Consider the following 24,052-nt stretch of genomic DNA (forward strand, 5'->3'; position numbering starts at 1 on the left):
AAAAAGTGGGATAACATTAGCCATTCTCCAATCCTCAGGAACTGATCCTGAATCTAAAGAACATTGGAAAATGATTACCAATGCATCGGCAATTTCCAGAGCCACCTCCTTTAGTACCCTAGGATGCAGACCATCTGGACCTGGGGATTTGTCAGCCTTCAGTCCCATCAGTCTACTCATCACCGTTTCCTTCCTAATGTCAATCTGTTTCATTTCCTCTGTTACCCTATGTCCTTGGCCCATCCATACATCTGGGAGATTGCTTGTGTCTTCCCTAGTGAAGTCAGATCTAAAGTACTTATTAAATTCTTCTGCCATTTCTCTGTTTCCCATAACAATTTCACCCAATTCATTCTTCAAGGGCCCAACATTGTTCTTAACTATCTTCTTTCTCTTCACATACCCAAAAAAGCTTTTGCTATCCTCCTTTATATTCCTGGCTAGCTTGCGTTCGTACCTCGTTTTTTCTCCCCGTATTGCCTTTCTAGTTAAGTTCTGTTGTTCCTTAAAAATTTCCCAATCATCTGTCCTCTCACTCACCTTAGCTCTGTCATACTTCCTTTTTTTTTAATGCTATGCAATCTCTGACTTACTTTGTCAACCACTATGGCCCCTTTCCCCCCTTTGAATCCTTCCTTCTCCGGGGGATGAATTGATTTTGCACCTTGTGCATTATTCCCAAGAATACCTGCCATTGCTGTTCCACTGTCTTTTCTGCTAGGATATCCGTCCAGTTAACTTTGGCCAGCTCCTCCCTCATGGCTCCATAGTCTCCTTTGTTCAACTGCAACACTGACACCTCCGATCTGCCCTTATCCTTCTCAAATCTCAGGGTTGTATATGTACTGATAATTGACTCTTAACTTGAACTTTGGAAAAAGGTAAAAGAGGGTAGAAATGTGGATGTTATCTATTTGGACTTTACCCAGGTCTTTGAGGTCCACCGTAATCAGCCGGTCTGGAAAGTTGGGTCCCATGGAATCCAGTAAGTGTTGGGTTGGATTCAAAATTGGTTCAGAGATAGGAAGCCGAAGGTGGTGGTTGAATGTTGTTTCATGGAATGAAGGCCAGTGATTAGCTTTGTGCCACAGGGGTGGTGTTGAGACACTTGTTTGTTACTTATGTAAATGATTTAGATGCAAATATACAGGCTTTGATCATCAGGATTGCGGATGGCATGAAATTAGGAAGTGTTGTTGATGGTGGAGAAGGTTATTGAAGATTATGATCTGTTGGGGAAGTTCAGTTGTGGCAAATGGATTTCAATACTGATAAGTGTGAGGTGAGGCATTTGGAAAGTCAAACCAGTGTAGGATTTGTACTGTGAATGGACTAGGGAGTATAATGGAACAGAGCAACAGAGGAGTGCAAATGTAGAGTCTGGTGAAAACATTTCACAGGTTGACAGTGGTGAAAAGGACGTTTAGTATGTTTATATCCATATAACCATATAACAATTACAGCATGGAAACAGGCCATCTCAGCCCTTCTAGTCCATGCTGAACACTTACTCTCACCTAGTCCCACTGACCTGCACTCAGCCCATAACCTCCATTCCTTTCCTGTCCATATACCGATTCAATTTTTTTAAAATGACAATATCGAACCTGCCTCTACCACTTCTACTGGAAGCTCGTTCCACACCGCTACCACTCTCTGAGTAAAGAAGTTCCCCCTCGTGTTACCCCCTAAACTTTTGCCCTTTAACTCTCAACTCAAGTTTGAACTCGAGAGTGAAGTTTGCCTTCACTCAGCACAGAGTATAGGAGCTAGAACATTATGTGGCACTTGTATGAGTTGTTGGGGAGGCTGTAGTTGGAATACTGTTTAGTGTTAGAAGAAAGACATAAAATTAGAAAGAGTGCAGAGAAGATGTACCAGGATCTTGCCAAAACTAGAGGTCCTGAGTTATAGTGAGAGGCTGTCCCAAGGCTAGGTCTTTATTCCTTGAAATTTTGGAGAATAGAAAAATTTTGGAAATGTTTAAAATTGAAAGGCATCAATAAGGTGGATGGTGATAATCTTGTCATGATAGGGGACTAAAGCTAAGAGATGTTGATTTAGGGGTGAGAAGGAATGATTTAAAAGGAATTTGAGAGCAACATTTTCCCCACACAGGTTGGTGAGGGTATGGAATAAGCTGCTAAATTACAATAGTATCATATAAGAAGTACTTGGTTTGGTCCATGCAGGGGCAGTGCTTAGAGATATGGGCTGACTGCAGGAAATTGGGACTAGGTAGGTGGACAGCATGGTCAGCATGGCCTTACTGGACCATGGGTCCTGCAACCATGTTGTATTGCTTTATGACCCATTAAGTCAGTGTTAATCTGGTTTTGCTATGCTGATTGATTCTTCTCATTAATCTAGCATTTTATGCCATTGCATTTCTTGCCACATCACTGTAACAGGCTTGCGATTTTCTAGCTTTAAATCCAGAAGCTTTGGTGATTTTTCAGATCTTTGTAGCAATGTGTGTCCCTGCATTTGCACCTATCTTACTTTGCAGCCCTGCCAGTTCCTTGATGTTAAGCAATTCATCAAATCTATGAATAATTTTTAGCAAGTGAACACTGTCAGCAATATCATTACTCTTGTCCAGAACAATAGATAACATGCCAGAATTCCAGTGGGGAAAAATGTGTCAATAGGTCATCACTCAAGTCCCCTTTTCAGGCCGTATTTCTTTGACCACTTGTAGTATTCACTACTTTCTCTGTAAACTGTTTGTTGCATGTAGCTCTTAGCTGAGACATATGTGGTACCAGCCATTAACAGAGGCAAATTTTTCCTGTAATTTCCTTTAGGAGAGTTTCTGCTGGCCTATAACTTTCTTTCAGATTTTCCTTCCTAAGCTCTTTTTTTGGAGCCTGTCATGGTGTTTTATCTTGTAACGCCTTATAATGCTATATTTCTTGTAAACAACATTGGTTTCCAAGCAAATCAATCAAATAATTTTATTGATGTGAAGAACATTGTAATAAAGGTCAAAGCACATTTTTAAAATTAAATCTGCTACATCCTGCATCTATCTTCTGTTACATTGATTGGGTATAATATGGTACATGGGGACAAGAAGTCTCCTGTAGAGTGGGAACTGTTCCATGCATTCTGTTAAGACCTATTGCTGTTTGTCTTTATCTCAGTTGTTATGTAATGACCTTCTGTGAGGCATCAAATGATAACAAATTTGTATTTTTTCTGCAGTCCATTGTCATATTGCGTGTCCTTGGAATAATTTATTGAGTACTAAATTGACCTGTGCAATCAGTTTTCAAAAAGCATTTGTCAGGGGGCTGGTCAGTAAATTAATTTAGCTGCAATCTGTGGACCAGTTCTGCTGCATTTCATTGTAATGAATTACCTTCTGATATGTGGCAATCAAAGGAAGCTTCTACAATAGCACAGAAGTAACTGTGCAACTTTCAGAGAAAGGTGAACTTTGACTGAAGGATGAGGTGAGCTTGTGCTCCTCATGGGAAAATATTGTGGGTTACTTGACATGCACATGAGGCAGGAGACAAACTTTGATATAATGTCACATCTGAAATATTGCACTATCAATATTTGATAGTAAACCATCAATACAGATCGTGCTGTGCAGTCTTAAGTCTGAGCCAGAAGTATAACCAGTCAAACTGAAGTAAATAAATTGGCTGTTATTTTTATTCTTGTGGACTGAAGTTTATCTTATCACAGATTTTAAAGGGGAGAACAATACTGAATTGTTGAAAGTCGTAAATTGAGGACATTTGTAGTGAATATTTGATTTGATTCCATAAAAAGTTTGCTTTCATTAATTTTGCAGTTGCTCACACACTTGATCTTCAGAGTGAGTATTGCTATAAAAATGAATGGGGGGGGGGAAGAAATCAGTTACGAACAACATCACTTTACAGATGTAGTCTTGTGTGACTGGCCAGTCATTTATAATTTTTTTCAGAACTTTCTATTATTTGATTGACTTGTCATTATGATCAATCTTGTGATTCTACATTTCAAGTTGTTTTGAGTAAATTTAACCAATCTAAGCAATTATCCCTCAATTTACATTCCCATCTATCTCAAAAATTATCTGAAGATTTCTCTAATTGGGATTAATTGTGCAGCTAGCCATATTGAAATCCAAGTAGTGGTAAATTTCCTTTAAACACAGCCCTGTAAGAAAAAGGAAAAATAATGATTTTAAGAAAAAAAGATAAGATTAGAAAAACAGTAAACTAGATATTACCAACGATGGAGTTATTTTTTTGGCATGCTAGTCTATTAGATGCACATCAGTGTGGTACTATTACTCTTTGCGTGATTGTGCCTATGAGATTAGTATGGTATTACATTTGTTACTGCCATCGATGGGAAATTTACTGAAACACATCTATTTTGGAGCCTAATTTGAGTAAATATTGCTGGAATGGTTCAGCAACTGTACCACTACCCGTGGATGTGACAACTGCTGGATAATTTTTTCTTTTGATCAACTTTCTGTTCAATCCACAGTTTAGCACTTCATCCAGAACGAACTTTAGTCGCAACAGGGCAAGTGGGAAAGGAGCCGCATATATGTGTATGGGATACCTACAATGTACAGACAATATCCATTTTGAAGGATGTTCACACACATGGAATAGCCTGTTTAGCATTTGATCATGATGGGCAGGTGAGTAAATTAATTGTCAGTTTAACAAGTACTTGAAGAATATATTAGCATAGTGACTTAAGTCCTGATGGAGGGTCTGGGCCCCAAACATTGACTGTTTATTCCCATCCATAAATGCTGCCTGACCTACTGACCTCCAGCATATTATTTACATATTTTTAAGTAATTGACCAAACTCTGCAGAATCCTGGGTTGATGATCAGGAGATACAAGTATAAGTCTCAACGAAGAAGCTAAAGAATTTTAAGTTTAGTTGATTAAGTCAATCTGAAATAATAATTGTACTGGTAATGATGGAAAAACTAGAGTGTTTTGTTTAACAAGTCAGATTCACTAATGTCCTTTGGGGGAAGGAAATTTTCCATTCCTCTGTGGAAAAATTGATGTAATGTTCATGAATGCACAAATCAATTGAGTTCAAAATTTCAAAATAGCGTGAAGGACTAATAGTTTTTTTTTTCAGTTATAGCATTGGATTATCTGGACCAGAGCCATTCTTTTTTGAAGTCCAATCTTGCTTAATTGAAGCTTCAGCTTGCTGAGGAAAAGCTATGTATTTAGAAATGGTGATGTAATTGCCATTTAAGGACTCCTTTATTTGTGTCCCCACCATCTGATTATGCTGCACCAGGTGTGACAAAAGTTCAAAGTACACTTTATTATCAAAATATGTATACATTTTACAACCTTGAGATTGGTCTCCTAACGGGCAGCTACGAAACAAAGAAACCCAAAAACAAACCCCATATATATGCAAAAAGACTGTAACACTCAATGTGCAGAGAATAAAAACCACACGTCCATAAGAAAATAAAAGAATAAAATAACCCTTAAAAAAGATTGTCCAACACCCAATGTACAATGGAAAAAAAAAACATCCTGCAACAGTAACCGCAAGCAAACAGTGTTTCTGAACTGAAGTCCACAAGAGAATTCATCACAGAGCTGAGTAAACATAGTAGAGCAATTATCTTAATCGACCCATACCTCACCTCAGGCCTGATGCCCTGACCTTTTCAATCTGGCCTCGCACTTAACTCTCCATCCAAACAATGTGTCTGCTGCTTGGATACGCTGGACTTCTTTGACTAAGCTTTGATTTGGCTTGTACATCTCAGTCCACAAATCATGCTCAGTTACATTTGGCGCCTGGACCATGTGGCTTTGATTCAGCCTGCGCCCGATCTTTCATGCTCTTCCGTGCTCTCGGCGATGAGCCTACCATGCTGCCTCGCCTTTCCTCTGTTTTGCCACATCCAACTGCCTCCAAGTCCAAAGGGAAGTTACAGACTATTACTTGCAATGATTGTCAGTAAAAAGTGTAATTAACAAAGTATTTAGTTGCTATCCTTGTTTCATTAGCTACCAGCCAGAAGTCGCAGAGGTTCACCAGCGCTGTCTTAACCGGAGCAGCTTTCAGTCCTGTAAATGATGCATACACCTGACCACGCAAATACCACTTACAAGGAAAACAGTCACTGTAACATGCTGTCGATGATTTGTCCTTTTGGAAAAACTGAAGTCTATTTCTATTAAATCTTGCCTTTCCACCCCTATAAGTGCAATCTATCACTTCCTCTGAACCAAAGTTGTTTTTTTTAATGGAACTGACGCTACTTTCCATTTGGACAACTTTTTAGTATTGCTTTTCAGCTTTCAGTGATTTAACACAAGTAGAAAATTTTGCAAACATTCAGCAAGTGAAGCAAAGTTTGTGAATTGTTACCTTTTAACATCGACAAACATTCGTTAGAGATAGTCATCGCTTTTGTTGAGCTGTGGGTATGGGGAAAAGGTTTCAGTACATTAGATGAAGACCAGGGTCCAAGAAGTTTAATATGAAATAATAAGCTGCTTCAAGCCATGTTCTAAAATGCTGTTTCTTAGTATTTCTTCTCTCTTTTTTATATACAACATGTAGGAGGCCCCATTAAGCGCCTTGTGGCTGCGTCATCATCTAAGACAGTGGCTGATCTATTGTTTTGGAAAAATTTCCCTATGTCATTTGACAACTGCTTGCTCTTCAAATGTGATTTTTATTTTAAGATCACATTAATAGGAAACAGGACATTTTTGCAAAAATGGGATTAAGCAAATGACAGATGAAATTATTTCTATTCCATTCAATGAGAGTATAGGCATTTTGTGAAAACTCCAGGCCTTTTATCGCTAGGTTTCTTTGCACTTTGTTAACACCACATCATAGTCAGCCTGTGTGTGGTGGGCCAAAGAGCTTTCATGTTTTCCATAAAGGTTCTAACTACATGAATAACTTTGGTGAAATTCACCTGCACCTCCTCCTAAATCTGAAACTGCAGAGATAGAAATCTTTATTCAGTACAACAAGCAGGCATTCTTATGGAGAAACTCTTAGTTGAGGCTCACAAGCCCTTCGGGTACATCACAATTTTATACTCTTTGTAACTTCAAAACATTAATCTAATTCAAAGGGAGACACGAGAGTCCAAAATGTGCATCTAACTTCGTGTTTACTTCAAGTGAGGCGCACACATGGTAGCGTGATTACATAAGCAATTCACAGGTTTATACATTTAACTTGTATTGAATTATTGAAACAAATGAGAATGCTTAAACAATATATTAACAAGTTTACTCAAATACTACTGAAGTATTAAATACAAAACACCCTTAAGATTAATGGTATCATGATACAATACAATTTCAATCGTTACAATAACGGCATTTCCTTCAATACTTTGGCTTGATAGTCCTTCCTTTGCAGTATCTACAGTGACAGGATGCCCTGAATATTCAGACACTTGTCACAAAGTAATTCACACATTGTCTAAAAGCTTCTGGGGCCAGAAATCCCAGACATCCAAAATTAATGTTGACAGGCTGTCTCTGAGTACACAAGTATGGCCTGCCAGCTTCCACTCGAGTCCCAATGGTGAAAGTAATTTAGCCATGTTCCCTGGTTTGATGCAGGCCAATTAACGCAATCAGATTGTTTTAATATTTGGCTCTTGCATACGCAGTCTTAGTCTGTGGAACAGCCTGTGTTTTTAACTTCAATTTGCTACTTGCAATTTACAAAAAAAAAACCTGAAGATTCCTGAAATTGTATTTGCAGTAAGAACTGAAGTCTAGTTTTTGTAGGACCTAGTAACTGCCATGTTCACAAACTCCAGATTACGCCCTAACAGAGCGCATTTTACTGACAACACATATTGGACCACAGTCAGTGCAGATCTGGAATAACATTTTCTCCTTGCTGATAATACTCTGGCACACATCAAGGATGTGAGCTTAGCCCACTGCTCTACTCTCTCTACACCCACCACTGTGTGGCTAGACACAGCTCAAATACCATCTATAAATTTGCTGATGACACAGCTATTGGCAAAAATTCAGAACTTGAGGAGGAGGAGTACATCAATGAGATAGATCAGATGGTTGATAATGTTGCAACAACCTTTCACTCAATGTCAGTAAGACTAAGGAATTGATTGTGGACTTCAGGAAGGGGAAGCATCAGTCCTCATCGACAGATCAGCGGTGGAAAGGGTGAGCAGTTTCAAGTTCCTGGGTCTCAACGTCTCTGAAGTTCCTGGGTCTCAACGTCCTGGACCCAACATTATGATGCAATTACAAAGAAAGCACAAGAGCATTTATATTTCATTAGGAGTTTGAGGATATTTGGTATACCACCAAAGACTGCAGCAAATTTCTAAAGATGTACCATAGAGAGCATTCTAACTAGTGGCATCACCTTCTGTTATGGAGGGGTCACTGCACAAGATTGGAAAAAGCTGCAGAAGGTTGCAAACTCAGCCAGCTTCATCATGGACATTAGCCTCTCCAGCATCAAGGACATCTTCAAAAGGCATTGCCTCAAAAAGGCAGCACCCTTCATTAGGGGACCCATCACTCAGGGCATGCCCTCTTCTCATTGCTATTATCGGAGAGGAGGTACAGGAGCCTGAAGGTGCACACTCAACATTTTAGCAACACAAATAGAAGGAAGTCTGTAGATGCTGGAAATCCAAAGCAACGTACACAAAATTCTTGAGGAACTCAGCAGGTCAAGCAACCTCTGTGGGGGGGGGGGGGGGGGGGGGGAAATTAGCAGTCAACGTTTCGGGCTGAGACACAGTCCTGATGAAGGATCTCAGCCTAAAACATCAGCTGTTTACTCTTTTCCATAGATGCTAACTGGCCTGCTGAGTTCCTCCAGCAGTTTGAGTGTGTTATTTTAGCAATGGCTTCTTGCCCTCTGCTATCAGTTTTCTGAATGGACAATGAACCCGTATACACTACTTCACTTTTTATTGCTCTTTTTACACTAATTTGTTTGTATTTCAATGTAACTTGTAATTTGATTATGTGTTGCAATGTACTGCTGCTGCAAAACAATAAATTTCACAACATATGCCAGTGACATTAAAGCTGATTCTGATTTGTGCATGGTAGAATATCGGAGAACCTTCACCAGACCAATCCAGGAAGAGCCTTAGGTTAAATTTCGCTCACGAGCATAGTTTGGAAACCCCTACTCTATTTCTTTGGAGAAAAACAGGCATTTAGGTCTTTTATCTGTAATTGTTAACTGTTTTAGAGATGACTCAAGATAGTGAACATGCATTCATTTTGTCATACATTGTGGTGTTAATTCAATAGGTAAACTTGCACCAGAAGTGGCCCAGTTTCATCATGAATAATAAATATACATGCATACAAAGTAAACCCATTAATAAACTGAACGATAGATTGTTTGAACATTAATGATTTAAAATAATTGCTATTAATTCTCAGTTCATTAACAGTTCAAAAGGTATACTTTGCATGCATGATATCAAATGTATGAAATTGTGGAAATATGGAGAAGATGCATTTTTATGTGAACAACCATGGAGCTACTTTCTGTACAATATTGTAATTTAGTACTAATTTGAATAGTACGATGCAATTTTATGTTGATACCTAGTATTCAAACATTTTAATCATGAATTTTGAAGTGCATTTGAGTGATAAGATAATCATATTAACAATGGAAGTTAATTGTTGCTTGGTTCTTTTTGATTGGCGGTGGGTATGATTTATGTTTCTGTAGTTCCTTTTTAAAGGATGTAATTAGTTATGGAGTTATGATGGGAGGAGACTTTCAAATTTAAACTTTGTTTAAAGAGCTGCTTCTAATTTCTGTTTTATTCCAATTCTGCAGCGTTTGGTATCCATTGGCCTGGATTCCAAAAACACTATTTGTATCTGGGATTGGAAGAAAGGAAGAGTTCTAGCAACTGCTCCAGGACACACAGATAGGGTAACTGACTGTCTTTCTTTCATAAGTACAATGTTGGAAATCTCTGGCTACATTTATAGTTGTGTGGTAAGCTATGCAAATAAATATTCTTTTAATAGTTTAAGAACAAAGGAATTCTTTATCAAATAGGAGAAAATTAAGTGATTCTGGCCTAATCTTGTACTACTTTTGGTAGATTAAGGACAACTTTAGTTGAAGACACTGCAGATTCGAGATGACAACTAAAGTGAAGTTTTGTAGATAGGTGAATTAATTTTAGCATCCTTCTCTTGTTAATTCTAAAGTTTGTGCTTTAAAAATATGAATTGCACTGTTATTTAAACTGAATGGGCCAGAGCTTGTTTGCAAATTTTAGCTCTTCCCCAAACAGCCAGCATTTCTCAGCATCTACACTGTCGAGTTTACAGTATGTAACAGGTGAGCATTACCTTCCTGTAACTGTGAATCTGCTTTTGCTGATCCAGCATCACATTACATCTCAGCAAGTCCATCTGTTTCAGTAGAGTTATATAGTTATGTGGGATGAGCAAGTGATATTTAATTTCTTAAATTTTAGTTTTTAGAATTTTAATGTTTTTGTTTTCATATTTTTAACATTAGCTTCTTGTAAGATGTTAGCACTCTAGGGTGCAGCAGCCATACAGGGTCCAACTAAAGGCATAATTGTTCATCCTTCAAGTCTTTTTCGATCACAAGGCACTGCTGAATATTAAGAAATTCAAGTACTGCAGGTTTACCCCATTAGCAATTTGCTCAATAGCAACCAAGCTGCACTTATTGTGTAACTCTGTTGTTGTCTGGACTTGTTGAGTACCATTGTAGTGCCAGGGTGGTGTGTGTCCAACAAATGGAGTGAGTGATTGTCTTGGACATTTTTCTTGTGATCCCAAGATCCTGTCGGACTTTGGTAATGTAATTCTGTTTCACTGCTTCATTGGCGAGGCTGGAAGGGAAGCTGTGTTGCCTCGATTGTTGTACCAACAAGATCCTCGTGCCACAGTGTTGCCTGTTGCAGCTGCCCAGGAGAGAAGATGCCAGCGGCGGTGTGGAAGAGCCGAGGCATCTGTGAGTGCACTGGAATCTGTACTGGGTTGGAGGCTGTCTTCTCCCATGAGTGTTGCCCTCCAGTGTTCGCTTGGTGAAAGATTAAGCTGGACCAGGACAACATACCATGTATCATCAGTCTACAGGCTACTTGGGGGACTTGGGCTATATTATATTTTTTGTGGCTGAATGTTTTTCTGTTGTGGTAACTATATGCGCAATATGTTATTGGTAATATGTTTTGCACTTTGACCCTGAAGGAATGCTCTTTTGTTTGGCTATATTCATGTACACTTGAATGTTAACTAAACATAATTAATTTATTCATTGGCTTTAAAAAGCTTATGATGTTTTTAAAGTACTTAATATATTGAAACACTTCAACAACTTGGCACAACGGGCTGTCATTGTTTTCTGGACACCAGAAAAAGGAGTGGAAAAAGGGACACCAGGTCTAGCTGTTGTAAAGACCTTGCTATTTAGAATATGATCAATAATACCAGTTTGCCAATATCAATGGATGTGCAAAAAGTGCATACGCTAGTGTCATTGGTATCAGGTACTGGACTGCTATAAATAGAAGTGTGATTAATGTATTTTAACAGGAAGGAAAAGGGCCAACTTGAGCAGTCAATTCAAGAGCTACAGGAAGAAATTGAGATGACAGTTGAAAGAGCTCAAAGAGTTTTTTCTAAGATGCTAGTTAAGCTTCAAGTGAAGCATTGTGGCTATTTCTGGGCAAGTTGCCTTGAAAAGGATGTTAAATCATAAGACTGACTATCAAGTAACTTTCAAAGTGAAATAGAAAACACCATCAAGTTTATAAGAAAAGAGCAGAACGTGGGGGAGGATTAAAAGGGGTGGATAAAATGAGCTCTTGCCTTGCTGCATTATTCTGTGAAATTTAGTTTGACATTCAAGAGGTGTTCATTATATTAAAGATTGCTCTCTTAAAAAAGTGGGAAACTGAGATTTCTGCCTTTCAGCATACAGTTTAATGTTTTTATTGTAATTTGTGTTTAGTTTTGATCTGCAATTTTTAAAGAATCAAATTCAGGGATTTTACTTGGAATGCTTCTCGTTAAGTACACACTAGAAGGCCAGCCATCCTGTTGAAGGGTTTCAGCCTGAAATATCAAGTGTTTATTATCCTCTGTAGATGCTGCCTGACTTGGTAAATTCCTCCAGTACTTGATATGTGATACCGGAAGAACTTCACCTGTTTCATGGAAGGTTTCAGTGTGCTCTTCAATCCAGCTGATTGAGAGGGACAGCTTTGTTTTAGTGTCACAGTCGGAAGGCTGCATCTCTGACATTGCTGAACTGCCACACTTGGGCACCAAAATGACAGCTTGGATATAAGTTCAAGACATGAGAAAGGTTGCTAATTCAGCTTTTTATTCAGAGGCAAAGGGTGGCACAATAAGAAAATGTTCATCACTAGAGACACAAGAGACTCCAGAATCTGAAATCCACAGCAAAAAAAAAACAAACTGGAAGAACTCAGCAAGCCAAAGTATAGTGGAGGCTAAGAGAAGATGGTCATTTTGGCTTGAGGCCCAGCATCAGGACGGCAGTTATTATTGCTGTCTCTGTTCTCTAGGGTGGGTTGAATAAGGTTAGTAGTCTTAGCTGAGTTTCACAGAATGAGTAACACTCTATCAGTATAGTGACCAGTGAGTCTAACTTTTAAGCAATCTGAAGGATGTTAATGTGCTGTAATGCTTCACTCCTCAGAAGTACTTTACAAAGGAAAGAAATTAATTGTCCTTGCAACAACAGCTTGAAGAGATTTCCTTGTTGGATTCTTGAAGGTGTGCTGCGGTGCTTTGTTGGTTAGCTTTACTGGAACATTTGACTGCAGCAATATTTCTTGGAAATCGACAATCAGTGCCTGAATGATAATAATTGGCAGTTGTAATGTTCATTTTAAATTTCTTATAATGAAACTGTGCCTGGGGTCAGAGAGCATGGATGAGGTACTAAATGAGTACCTTACATCCATTTTCACTAAGAATACGATATGAATAAGAATAAGATAGGATAGGGTCTTATAAGAGGCTTTTGGATAGGTACATGGAGCTTAGTAAAATAGAGGGCTATAGGTAAGCCTAGTAATTTCTAGGATAGGGACATGTTCAGCACAACTGTGGGCTGAAGGGCCTGTATTGTGCTGTAGGTTTTCTATGTTTCTATGTTAAGAAGGGCATGGAGGATAGGGAATCCCTGGTGGGTATAGGGTTTTGAAGATGAGTTTTGGTGTGATCTATCCCAGGTTGAGAGACAAGGGAGAAGTTTGCCATTGTGTTGACAGCGATGGTTGCACCTTCTGCCCTTCTTGGGTACAGGAAAATAGCGCTGATAAAGGTTTGGAGGGGGAGGCGGAGAGGGATAATTCTCGAAAGGGAATACGACAGATGAATAACATCAACATAAGAAAAATATGTTAAATTGAAATGGGAGAGGTTTAGAGATTTGCTATATTATATGCCCTCTTTTGCTTTAATGCTGTCCTTGACTTGTCAACTGTGGTTGTTGCCTCATACTCCTTTTGAGTACTTCTACTTCTTTGGGATGTGTATATCCTGTGCCTTTTGAATAGCTGCAAGGAACTCCAGGCATTGCTGTTCTGTGATCATCCCTGTTAGAGACACTTCCAGTCAACCTTAGCCAGCTCCTCTCTCATGCCTCTGTAATTCCCTTTACTCCACTCTAATACTGGTACCTCTAAGTTCTCTGTTCCAATCTGTTTCATTGCATAAACACACAATCCAGAATTGCCTTTCCCTTAATGGGCTCAACCACAAGCTGCTCTAGAAAGTATTCTACAAATTTTCTCTCTTGGGATCCAGTACCAACCTGACTTTTCCCAATCAACCTGGATATTGAAATCTGCCATAACTGTTGTAATAATTGCACTTGTTACATGACTTTTCTATCTCCCGTTGTAAATTTTCACTCCACATCCTGGCTACTGTTTGAAGGACTGTGTGTAACCTGGGATCTTCTTATCTTTGCAGTTTCTTAATTCTATGCACAAAGGTTCTACATCAAATGCCTGCCTGCCTGTCATTTCGATACAATGTGTATACATCAGTGAAAATAAACCTGAATTGTAATTCTGAGTGAATATCACATCTGACTACGTGTGAATTCGAGAAGCTTATTAAACAGGGTTAGTGGGTCACAACACAACTAACCATATGGGATTTTTTAAAGCAGAGGTCTTACTTTAGCAATGGCCTCAGCGCTGGTCTCCGGAGCAAAGGCTCCCGAGTTAGAATTCAATTCGTCCGCCCCCGAGCACGCTTTCCATCCGTGCTGGGTTGAGCGTTGAGCTCGCCACTCGGCCTCATAATACAAGGGTTGAGACAGGAACGTTCATATTGTGACTCGGTTAATCTGAAAGGAGACCAATCCTGACACCACGCGCTAGACAAGAGTGGCTGACTGTCTGGTGCGACACGCTAAAAAACCTTTATAATACAAGAATGTGTACTTTATTTTCCTGGATACAAGCTGTTCTAGAAAGAGCAAAGAATGGGTGTGGCAGTATTGATTTGAGGATCTTATTTTGGAGGGGTGGTTTCCTGCAATGACCAAGAATAAAATCTATCAGTTTAAGAAACTATATAGATGCAATCACTGAGATTATTGTGTTGTTGCAACCAGGGGAAGAGTACTGAGGAATAAATAAATTGAAAATAATTGAAGAACTGTGCAAAAGCCATGGAGGTCTGAATTATCCATATGTAGATTGAAATAGTAATAACGTAAGGAGTATAGAAACTCTGAGATGTGTAGGATTTCTGAAGTGCATTCAGAAATTTCTTGATCAGCATGTTCCTGGCTCAAAGAGGAAGGCAGCATGACTGGGTTTAGATCTGCAAAGTGAGTTGGAACTGGATGAAAGAGCAAATATCAACAGGGGACATTCAGGAAATGGTAAAGCCAATGATAAAAGTAATCATTTGGAGAAGGATCAGTTTTGATGGGACCAAAATGCATCTGACCTTGGTTAATGAGAATCAAAACTTGTTAACAAAAAAGGTAACTGAACAAGGGGAGGCCTTTAACTGGAAGCTTATGCCGGATCCATGAGGGACGAGGTAAGGAAATTTGCTAGTGGGTTGATTTAACAGAGGAAAAGAACATGTAGCAGATGTAAAATTGTCTACATAAGACAGGCAGTACTTTCAAAGAGAAGAACCACAGTTACCCCAATCTATTCATGTAATTAATGTTCCTGTTTCTTGGAATTATTTTAATAAATCTATTCTACAACATATCCTACATTTTTCACATCTGGAAGCCTACTAGCTGGAACTGGACACAGGTGCGGTTAAAACAATGTTTTATGAAGCTAGTCAGAAATATCAAATATTAAGTTTCTGTAGGCAGTAATGTTCTGTTGGTAGTATGGATGGCAAATGGCATTCATTTATCATTTGATAAATGAATTTGGCAGTTGGCATTCATTTCGAGGAGACTAGAGTATAAAAGTGGGAATGGAACGCTGAGGTTTTATAAGCCATTGGAGAGACCACATTTGGAGTACTATGAGCAGTTTTGGGCCCTATATCTAAAGGATGTGTTGGTATTGGAGAGGGCAGAGAAAGCTAACAAGAATGGTCTTGGGATGAAAAGGTTAATATGTGAGGAGTGTTTGATGGCTCTGGGCATTTACTCGCTAGAATTTAGAGGGATGAGAGGGGTTACATTAAAACCTACCAAAGGCATGGATAGAGTGAATGTGAAGAAGATATTTTCAATAGTTGAAGAGCCTAGAATGAGAGGGCACAACCTCAGAATAAAGGGACGTCCCTTTAGAACAGAGGTGATGAGGAATTTCTTGAGCCAGAGGGTAGTTAAATTGTGCAATGTGGAGGTTAGGTCATTGGATATATTTTAAACCGAAGTTGACAGGTTCTTGATTCATAAAGGTGTCAAAGGTTGTACGGAGAGGGAAAAAGAATGAGTTTGAGAGCCATGATATAATGTTAAAACACATTCAGTGAGCTGAATGGCTTAATTCTGCTCCTACGTCTTATAGTTTCATGGTCTTGTATTTTAAAGACCATTATGGTTATTAATGGGGTTATTTGATATCTTTAAGGATGTAGTTAACATCCCAAAAACAGGTGCAAGGAAGGCATTAGAAGGGAGGGAAGAACTCTGGAGAAAATTAGTCACCTGGGGAATGGTACTATGTAAACAGTTGGAGCCGCTGAGTGACAAGTCCTTGGGTCCTGATAGACTTCATCCCTGTGGTCTTGTAGGCTAGTGAGTTGTGTTTGTTTTAATTTTCCAAATTCCCTAAATTCGTGAAGATTCATTTAGATCACAGGTCCCTACCTGAGGTCCATAGACCCCTCAGTTAATGGTAAAGCTTATTGGCATAAAGGTTGGGCACCTCTGCTTTAGATTGAATAATAGCAACTGTTATACCTGACTCCAAAACTGAAATGTGACCTTAAGCAAGAAACTGTAGGCTGTTGAGTGTAAAATCTGCATGAGAAGCTTGTTAGAAGTAGTGTGCTTAGAAAAATTGTAAGTACTTGGGCAAAGTCAACATGATTTTGAGGAAGGAAAATAAAGGTTGATCAACTTATTGGACATCTATGAAGAAATAATTTATGCTATGTATAGAGGTGCCCCAATGGATGTTCCTACATTTCCAGAAAGTATTTGATGAGATACTGCATCTTTGACTGTGGCTGGAATAGAAGCTTGGAGGAACATAGAAAATTGCAAAAGGAGCCTGTGAAGCCATGGTCCTGCTTCAGCATTTAATGGGATCATGGCAGATCGTCCACTTCAGAACCTGAATTCTGATTTCTCCTATTTCCTTTAATCCCTTTAGCATTTATGAATAATTTTCATTTATAATTTATATATTTGACTAGGCCTCCAGTGTCTTCTGTGGGAGAGGATCTCACAGTTTCAGCGTCTGGATGGACAAACTTTTCCTCTTGTTGATATTAAATGGCAAGCGCTATATCCTGATGTTTCAGCCCTTTGTTCTGGACTCTTCAGGAGCTGGGAACATCCTTCTTGTATCCAGTCTGTATTGTCTGTTGGAATTCTATATGTCTCTGTGCGATAACCCCTCAGCCTTAAGAACATCAGTGAATGTAGGCCTGGACCAAACCCATGAATCAACGTCGCAAACCTTTGTTGCTTTCCCTCCAGGTCCTTTCTTGAGTAAACAGACAAAAAATAGCGCACAGGTCCAGATCAGGTGATATCAAGGTCTTCTGTAGCTGCAATGACATCCCTGCTCCTTTATTCCAATAATCTTGTAATAATGGCCAACATTTCATTTGTCTTCCTAACTGTGCTGCACCTGAATGTTCACTTATAGCAACTGGTGTACAAAGGTACTTGGATAATAACCTTTGATGCCGTTACTAATTAAGAACCTATCAACCTCCACTTTAAGTATACCCAATGATGAGACCTCTACAGCTATCCAAGGTAATGAATTCCCCAGATTCATCACCCTCTGGCTAAAGAAATTTCACTGCATCTCTATTCTGCAAGGATATCCTTATTCTGAAGCTGTCTGGTCCCAGACTTGCACTATTGAAAACGTCCTCCACGTCAATACTCACAAGCAACAAGACTTGCTCTTTTTATTAGTTCCAGCTCTTGCACAGGTGTTGCTCTCACTACTCCAAAGTGGAAACATTCTTAGACATTTTACCAGTTTTGTGTTTGGATTCAAAGATGTTCTGCTCATGAATTCATGCTAATTCTGTACACGTACTTTTGTGGCAGAATTACGGTTTAGTCACAGGGCAATGGTGGATGGAAGAGGGAGACGTGGAGTAAAGAATAAAGTAGATTTGAAAAGAAGTTTTGTATTATGAGTGAAAACAATAGACTTTACAAGTAGGGAAAAGAAGAGCTCCACCTGGAAATTTCTAATCCGTAGTGCTAAAGAAGACTCAGGATTTTTGACAAAACAGTAGTATGGTAAAGGGGATGATTAAATAGTTATGAAAATAGGAAATTGGATTAGGCCAAGAGCTTATTATTAACTTAGTTGAAGAAGAATTTCAGAATCACATGATAAAAATGCACCAGCAGTGAATCTGACTTTTATTAAAAATCTATGAATTATAATTTACTGGATCTTACTGTGACACAGGAGGCAGCCATCACAAAATGTTAAGTTCCTAGAGCCTGATGGGATCCATCGCAGGTTATTGGTTGAGGCCTTGTCAGAGGTCTTTGTATCCTTGTCAGCCACAAGCAGCGGCCCAGAGGACTGGATAGTAGTCAGTGTTGTTCCTTTATGTAAGATGGACAATAGGGACAAACCTGGGCTGGTGAAGCTTGCATCAATGCTGGGGAAATTGTTAGAGAGGTTTCTTAAGGATAGGATTTACATGCAACTCGGAAAACATAGACTTGTTAAAGATAATCTGTATGCTTTGCATGGGTCAGGCCATGTCTTACAAACTTTTGAGTTTTTGTGATGGTTATGAAGGTAGGACAGTAGATGTAGTACACATGGTCTTTAGAAGTTTTATCCAGAAGATTATGGCACATGAAAACACGGGGACTTGGCAGATTGGATTCAGAATTGGCTTGGCTGTTATAAGACAGAGAGTAGTAGCAGATGTTGTTAATCTGACTAGAGCTCTATAACCTGTGGTGTTCTCAAGAGATCAGTGCTGGGAGCATTTTTTTTTGTGATAAATATAAATAAGTTGGATGAAAATATAGGTGGGCAGCTTGGTAAGTTTGCAGACACAAAAAATGCTAGAGAGGAAAGTTGTGGGATGACATAGATCTCTTGGAAATATGAGTGTAGAAATTGCAGGTAAAGTTAAGTCTGGGCAAGTATGAGATGTTGCCCTTTTGTAAGGGGGGGGGGAGAGGGGAAATCCAGTGCAAGAGGAAAATGTACAGTAAATGATAGAAGCCTAAGCACCTGATGTTCAGAGGGATTTTGGGCTGCAAGTCCAAGTTGAACAGTCATGATGTAGCTGTATAAAACTGTGGTTAGGCTACATTTGTGTATGGTGGCTGTTGCTGCACTACTGAAAAGGTCTGGGGGTATTTAAGAGAGCACAGAAGAGGTTCACCAGGATGTTGCCTGGATTAGAAAATAATAGTCATAGGGCAAGGTTGTACATAATTTGATTTTTCTCTGGAGTTCTGGAGGCTGAAGGATGACTTAAGAGAAATATAAAATTATGAGAATGTAGGAATGTCAAAAGCTCATTTTGGTGGGGAAAGAGGAGTAAGTGTGCAAATAAAGAGTAACAACTAAGTAATATAAAATCCACATTATAATAAGTATTTCTCGAGATGGGTATATCACCGTTTAGGTTTGAGTGAGAAGAGGAAATTTTTAAAGTGTCCTACTGGCAAGTTTGTTTTTAGAGCTGTAGGTGTCGGTTTCCGATGATGTCATTGACGAGAATGGCAGCTTAACTCACTAGCTCCTCCGGAAAAACGCGTAAAAAGCCCCGTTAACCCATCAAATATAGTATTTTTCAAAAATTATTTGAACTGGAAAAAGGGGCAAGAATGGGGAAAAGGAATGGAAATTTTAAAAAGTGACACTGTGGAGCCTGTGGCCGAGAGGAGTGCAGCGAGCAGCTCTCCTACCCGACTGCGTGCTAGCGAGGCGGACGCTGGACCTTGTTCAGGCGAAGCGGCGAATATGATCGAAATTCTGAAAGAGATAAGAGAGTTTCAGAAAGAAATAAAGCAGCAGCTCTGTGATATTAAGTCAGAGCTCACCAGTGTCAATCAAAAAATAGCGGTGGCAGAGACTCGAATTGAGAAGGTGGAAGATCACATTCAAAACATTGAACGAATACTGAGTAAGACGATAAAAATATTAAATCAACAAGAAGGTAAACTGCTTGACTTGGAGGGAAGATCACAGCGGAAAACTATCAGAATCTACAACGTTCCCGAAGGAGCGGAGGGCTCGTCTATGACGGAGTTTGTCGGAAAGTTACTGCGAGACGTGCTGGAGCTTCCCTCGGCTATGGAGCTGGAAATTGAAAGGAGGCACCGCGTGTTAGTCCCGAAGTCTACCCAAGATAAGCCACGCTCAATAATAGTTAAATTCCTTGGGTACAGCACCAAGGCGGAGATTCTACGAAGGGAGTGTTTTTAGACGATAAATTTATATATATTTCGACCAAGATTACCCCCCTGCCCCCCTGGTCCTGCAGAAATGCAAATAATACTCTGAAGTAAAGCGAGTACTAAAGCAAAAAAAAGATTAGATTTCAAACTCCGTACCCTGCTAAAATTTGAGTGTTTTATGACGACGGGACACAGTTGTACCAGACGGTGGAAGAGGTGACTACAGACATGAAGGCCAGAGGGTTGCCTGTCAGCGTGACCAAAACAAGGGAAAGCCTGGCTGAAGAATTATCTTGCTCCGCTTGGGAAATAGTGCAAGAATCGAGAAGGCAGGAGACGGGAGGAGGCCGAGAGAAATATATCAGGAAGAGACCGGGAGTTTCCCAAAGTCAGTCCTCACCCCCTTCAGAAGAGCCATAAGGTTTGGCTAACTTTAAAAATGTTGAGAAGCTAAACAGAAGCAAAAGTAGACGGTGACATACCTATCTCGAGAAATACTTATTATAATGTGGATTTTATATTACTTAGTTGTTATTCTTTATTTGCTCACTTACTCCTTTTTCCCCACCAAAATGAGAATATATGTATATGTGTGCGTATATGTGTATGTATGTAATGTGTGTGTGTGTATGTATGTATATATATATATATATATATATATGTGTGTGTGTGTGCATATATGTATGTATATATAGGAGGAGTACACAGGGAAATCATTTCTGTGTAATGGATTTGTTCACTGACTTTTATGAATACTGCAATGGGGGCCCTCAACTCACAAGTAGGAGGGGTTATCCCCCACAGCTAGACATTTTCTCTAGCTTAACGCAGGGTCATCTACTAGAGACCTCAGCCTTGGAATCACACATTCGTTGCCATTTTTGTTATTATTTGCATTTCTTGGTTCTTATTTGTTCAGGGAGTAGATTGATTAAGTTTTATCCTGCTAATTTCAATGATATATTGACAGATAAATACAGATGGCTAAGGACAAAGTAAAATTCATTTCTTTTAATGTCAATGGGCTATTAAATCCAATCAAACGTAATAGAATTTTATCCAAAATGAAAACAGAACAGGTCCATGTAGTATATTTACAGGAAACTCATTTAAGTGATACTGAGCATAGAAAACTAAAGAGAATGGGCTGTGGAATTGGGACAATAGATGTAAGTGACCATATTCATCTGTTGATTTTGACCTACAACCAAAGAATACTATTTGGAAACTAAATTCAAGCCTACACAATGATCCGTATTTTAAGGAACAAATTAAAAAAGAAATTGGTCTGTACTTAGAATTTAATGATAATGGAGAGGTTTCACCTCCCATTTTATGGGATACTCTGAAGGCTGTCTTAAGAGGGAAAATTATAGCGATATCTTCATATGAGAAACAAATAAGGAATAAAACATTAGAGGAATTACAAAATAGGCTGAAGGAACTAGAGAAAAAACACAAATTGAATTTGGCACAGGATACATTAGGGGAAATTTTAAAAATTAAGAATGAAATTAATAGTTTGGCCATGCAAGAAATCAGGAAAAATTTAATGTTTCTGAAACAGAGACATTATGAAAATGGATCAAAATCTATGAAAATACTGGTGTGGAAACTGGAAAAAAAAAGATAGCAGAAAATACAATTCATAGAATTAGGGACCCAAGAATGAAAATGGTAAAAAAAAAGCTAAGTTAAATTCAAGAAGCTTTTGAAGTGTTTTACAAAACTCTATATTCCGAAGTTCCAGGGGGAAGCATAAACCAAATTGACACCACCTTGAATTCCCTAGAGTTACCCACTTTAAGCGAAGAACAAAATAGAACGATGACTGCTGACATAACTGAAGTTGAATTAAAAGCTGCAATTAGTAGGCTTAAATTAAGCAAGTCACCAGGATCAGATGGGTATACAGCAGAGTGGTACAAATAATTTAAAAATGAGTTAATTCCTGTTTTACTCCCCTCACTGAACTGGGCTCTAAAAAAGGCACAAATGTCACCCAGTTGGAAGGAAGCGATAATTTCAGCTATACTGAAAGAAGGCAAGGATAAAATGGAATGTGGGTCATTTAGACCAATATCCATTCTTAATGTAGATTATAGATTATTTACCTCCATCATGGCCAAATGATTAGAGGAGTTTCTACCCATACTGATACGTAACGATCAGACAGGTTTTATACGACAACGCCAGACACAAGACAATATACAAAAGACACTTCACATTATGGATCATATACAAAAAAAATAAAATCGAAGCAATAATGATGAGTGGATGCTGAAAAGGCATTTGATTCGGTTAATTGGAATTTTCTTTACAGAATTTTACATAGATTTGGTTTCCAAGACACAATTATTAAAACTATACAGACACTATATGACAACCCTACTGCTAGGATTAAAATCAATGGATATTTATCAAGTAGTCTTACCCTAGAAAGGGGCACGAGACAGGGTTGTACATGGTCACCGCTACTCTTTGCGTTGTATCTGGAACCATTAGCTCAATACATCAGACCAAATGAAGATATCAGGGGAATTACTATTAAAGGGACAGCACATAAATTGGCTTGTCATACGGATGACGTTTTGATCTATCTAGGGCAACCAACATACTCTTTACCTAAGTTGATGTAATCCTTTGAACAATATGGTCAATTATCAGGATACAAGATCAACACAGATAAAACCCAATTACTTTCATATTACTATAGCCCACCAAGAGAAATTAAAAGTTGATACCCCTGGGCATGGCACACAGAGTTTTTCAAATATTTGGGCATCATTATGCCAAAAGATTTGGCAAAATTATCAGAATGTAATTATCAGCCTTTATATAAAAAAATTAAGGAAGATATGGCAAGATGGAACCTGATTCCTTTCTTCAGTCTCAGTTCAAGGATTGAGTCTATTAAAATGAATATACTGCCCAGACTGTTATATCTCTTTCAGACCCTACCAATAGAGATTAATCAAAATCAATTCAATGAATGGAACAAGATGCTGTCAAGGTATATTTGGCAGGGTAAAAGGCCTAGAGTTCGTCTCAAAACTCTGCAATTAGCAAAGGAAAAGGGGGGATGGGGCCTACCTTCTCTTAGAGATTATTATTTTGCAGCACAGTTGAGAGCTGTGATATGTTGGTCCAACTCATCATATGACGCTCAATGGAAAAACATTGAGGAGCGGGTACTTCCCATCCCCATACAAGCAATTTTGGCTGATAACAACCTGCAAAGGTACATAAATACCATTGATAATCCATGGGTGAAATTGACTCTTAAAATATGGAAAACTACTATAAAAGAATATAATCTAGAGGGAGATGTTGTAATTCTTAAATGGTGTGCATATGACTCAGATTTTACACTAAATATATCGGATGCTAGATTTAAGGACTGGACAGCTAAAGGAATAACAGTTCTTTGCAACATAATGAAAGAAGGAACACTGTTCAGTTTTGAAATGCTTAAAGAGAAACACCTATTAGAAAGACAAGATTTTTATCGGTATTTACAGATGCGACAATATGTTAATAAGACACTTAAAAATGTAACCAAGGCAAGTACATGCTTGATAGAGCTCTTTAGAAAAGCATATAATTCAGATAATGGTAGTAGAATCATTTCAAGCATGTATAAGGGTTTGTCAAATCTTAAAACACATTCGACTTCATATATTAAAACAAAATGGGAGAAGGAGGGAGGGATAATTATATCTGAGGAAGAATGGAGGTATCAATGGAAGTGTGGTAAACTATGTATACCTGTCTGGACACGCCCCTCTGCTGACTGCTCCTGTGGCTCCTCCCACAGACCCCTGTATAAAGGCGATTGGGACACTGCTCCTCCCTCAGTCTCCGAGATGTCGTGCTCCCTTTTGCTGCTAATAAAAGCCTATCGTTCACTTCCTGTCTCCGAGAGTTATTGATGGTGCATCAATTTTATT

General features: G+C 38.8%; 1 protein-coding gene across 1 annotated transcript in view; it reads left to right on the top strand.

Annotated features, from left to right (window-relative positions):
- LOC140724863 (echinoderm microtubule-associated protein-like 5) overlaps nucleotides 1-24,052 on the top strand; it is a 192,151-nt gene that overhangs the window by 18,990 nt on the left and 149,109 nt on the right. Inside the window, exons 2-3 of the mRNA XM_073039574.1 lie at nucleotides 4,498-4,657; nucleotides 9,843-9,941. Of these exons, the coding sequence (XP_072895675.1) occupies nucleotides 4,498-4,657; nucleotides 9,843-9,941 (259 nt within the window). The remainder of the gene's footprint in view (nucleotides 1-4,497; nucleotides 4,658-9,842; nucleotides 9,942-24,052) is intronic.

This window comes from Hemitrygon akajei, chromosome 3 (assembly GCF_048418815.1).
Source record: "Hemitrygon akajei chromosome 3, sHemAka1.3, whole genome shotgun sequence".
In the NCBI taxonomy this organism is placed as follows: Eukaryota; Metazoa; Chordata; class Chondrichthyes; order Myliobatiformes; family Dasyatidae; genus Hemitrygon; species Hemitrygon akajei.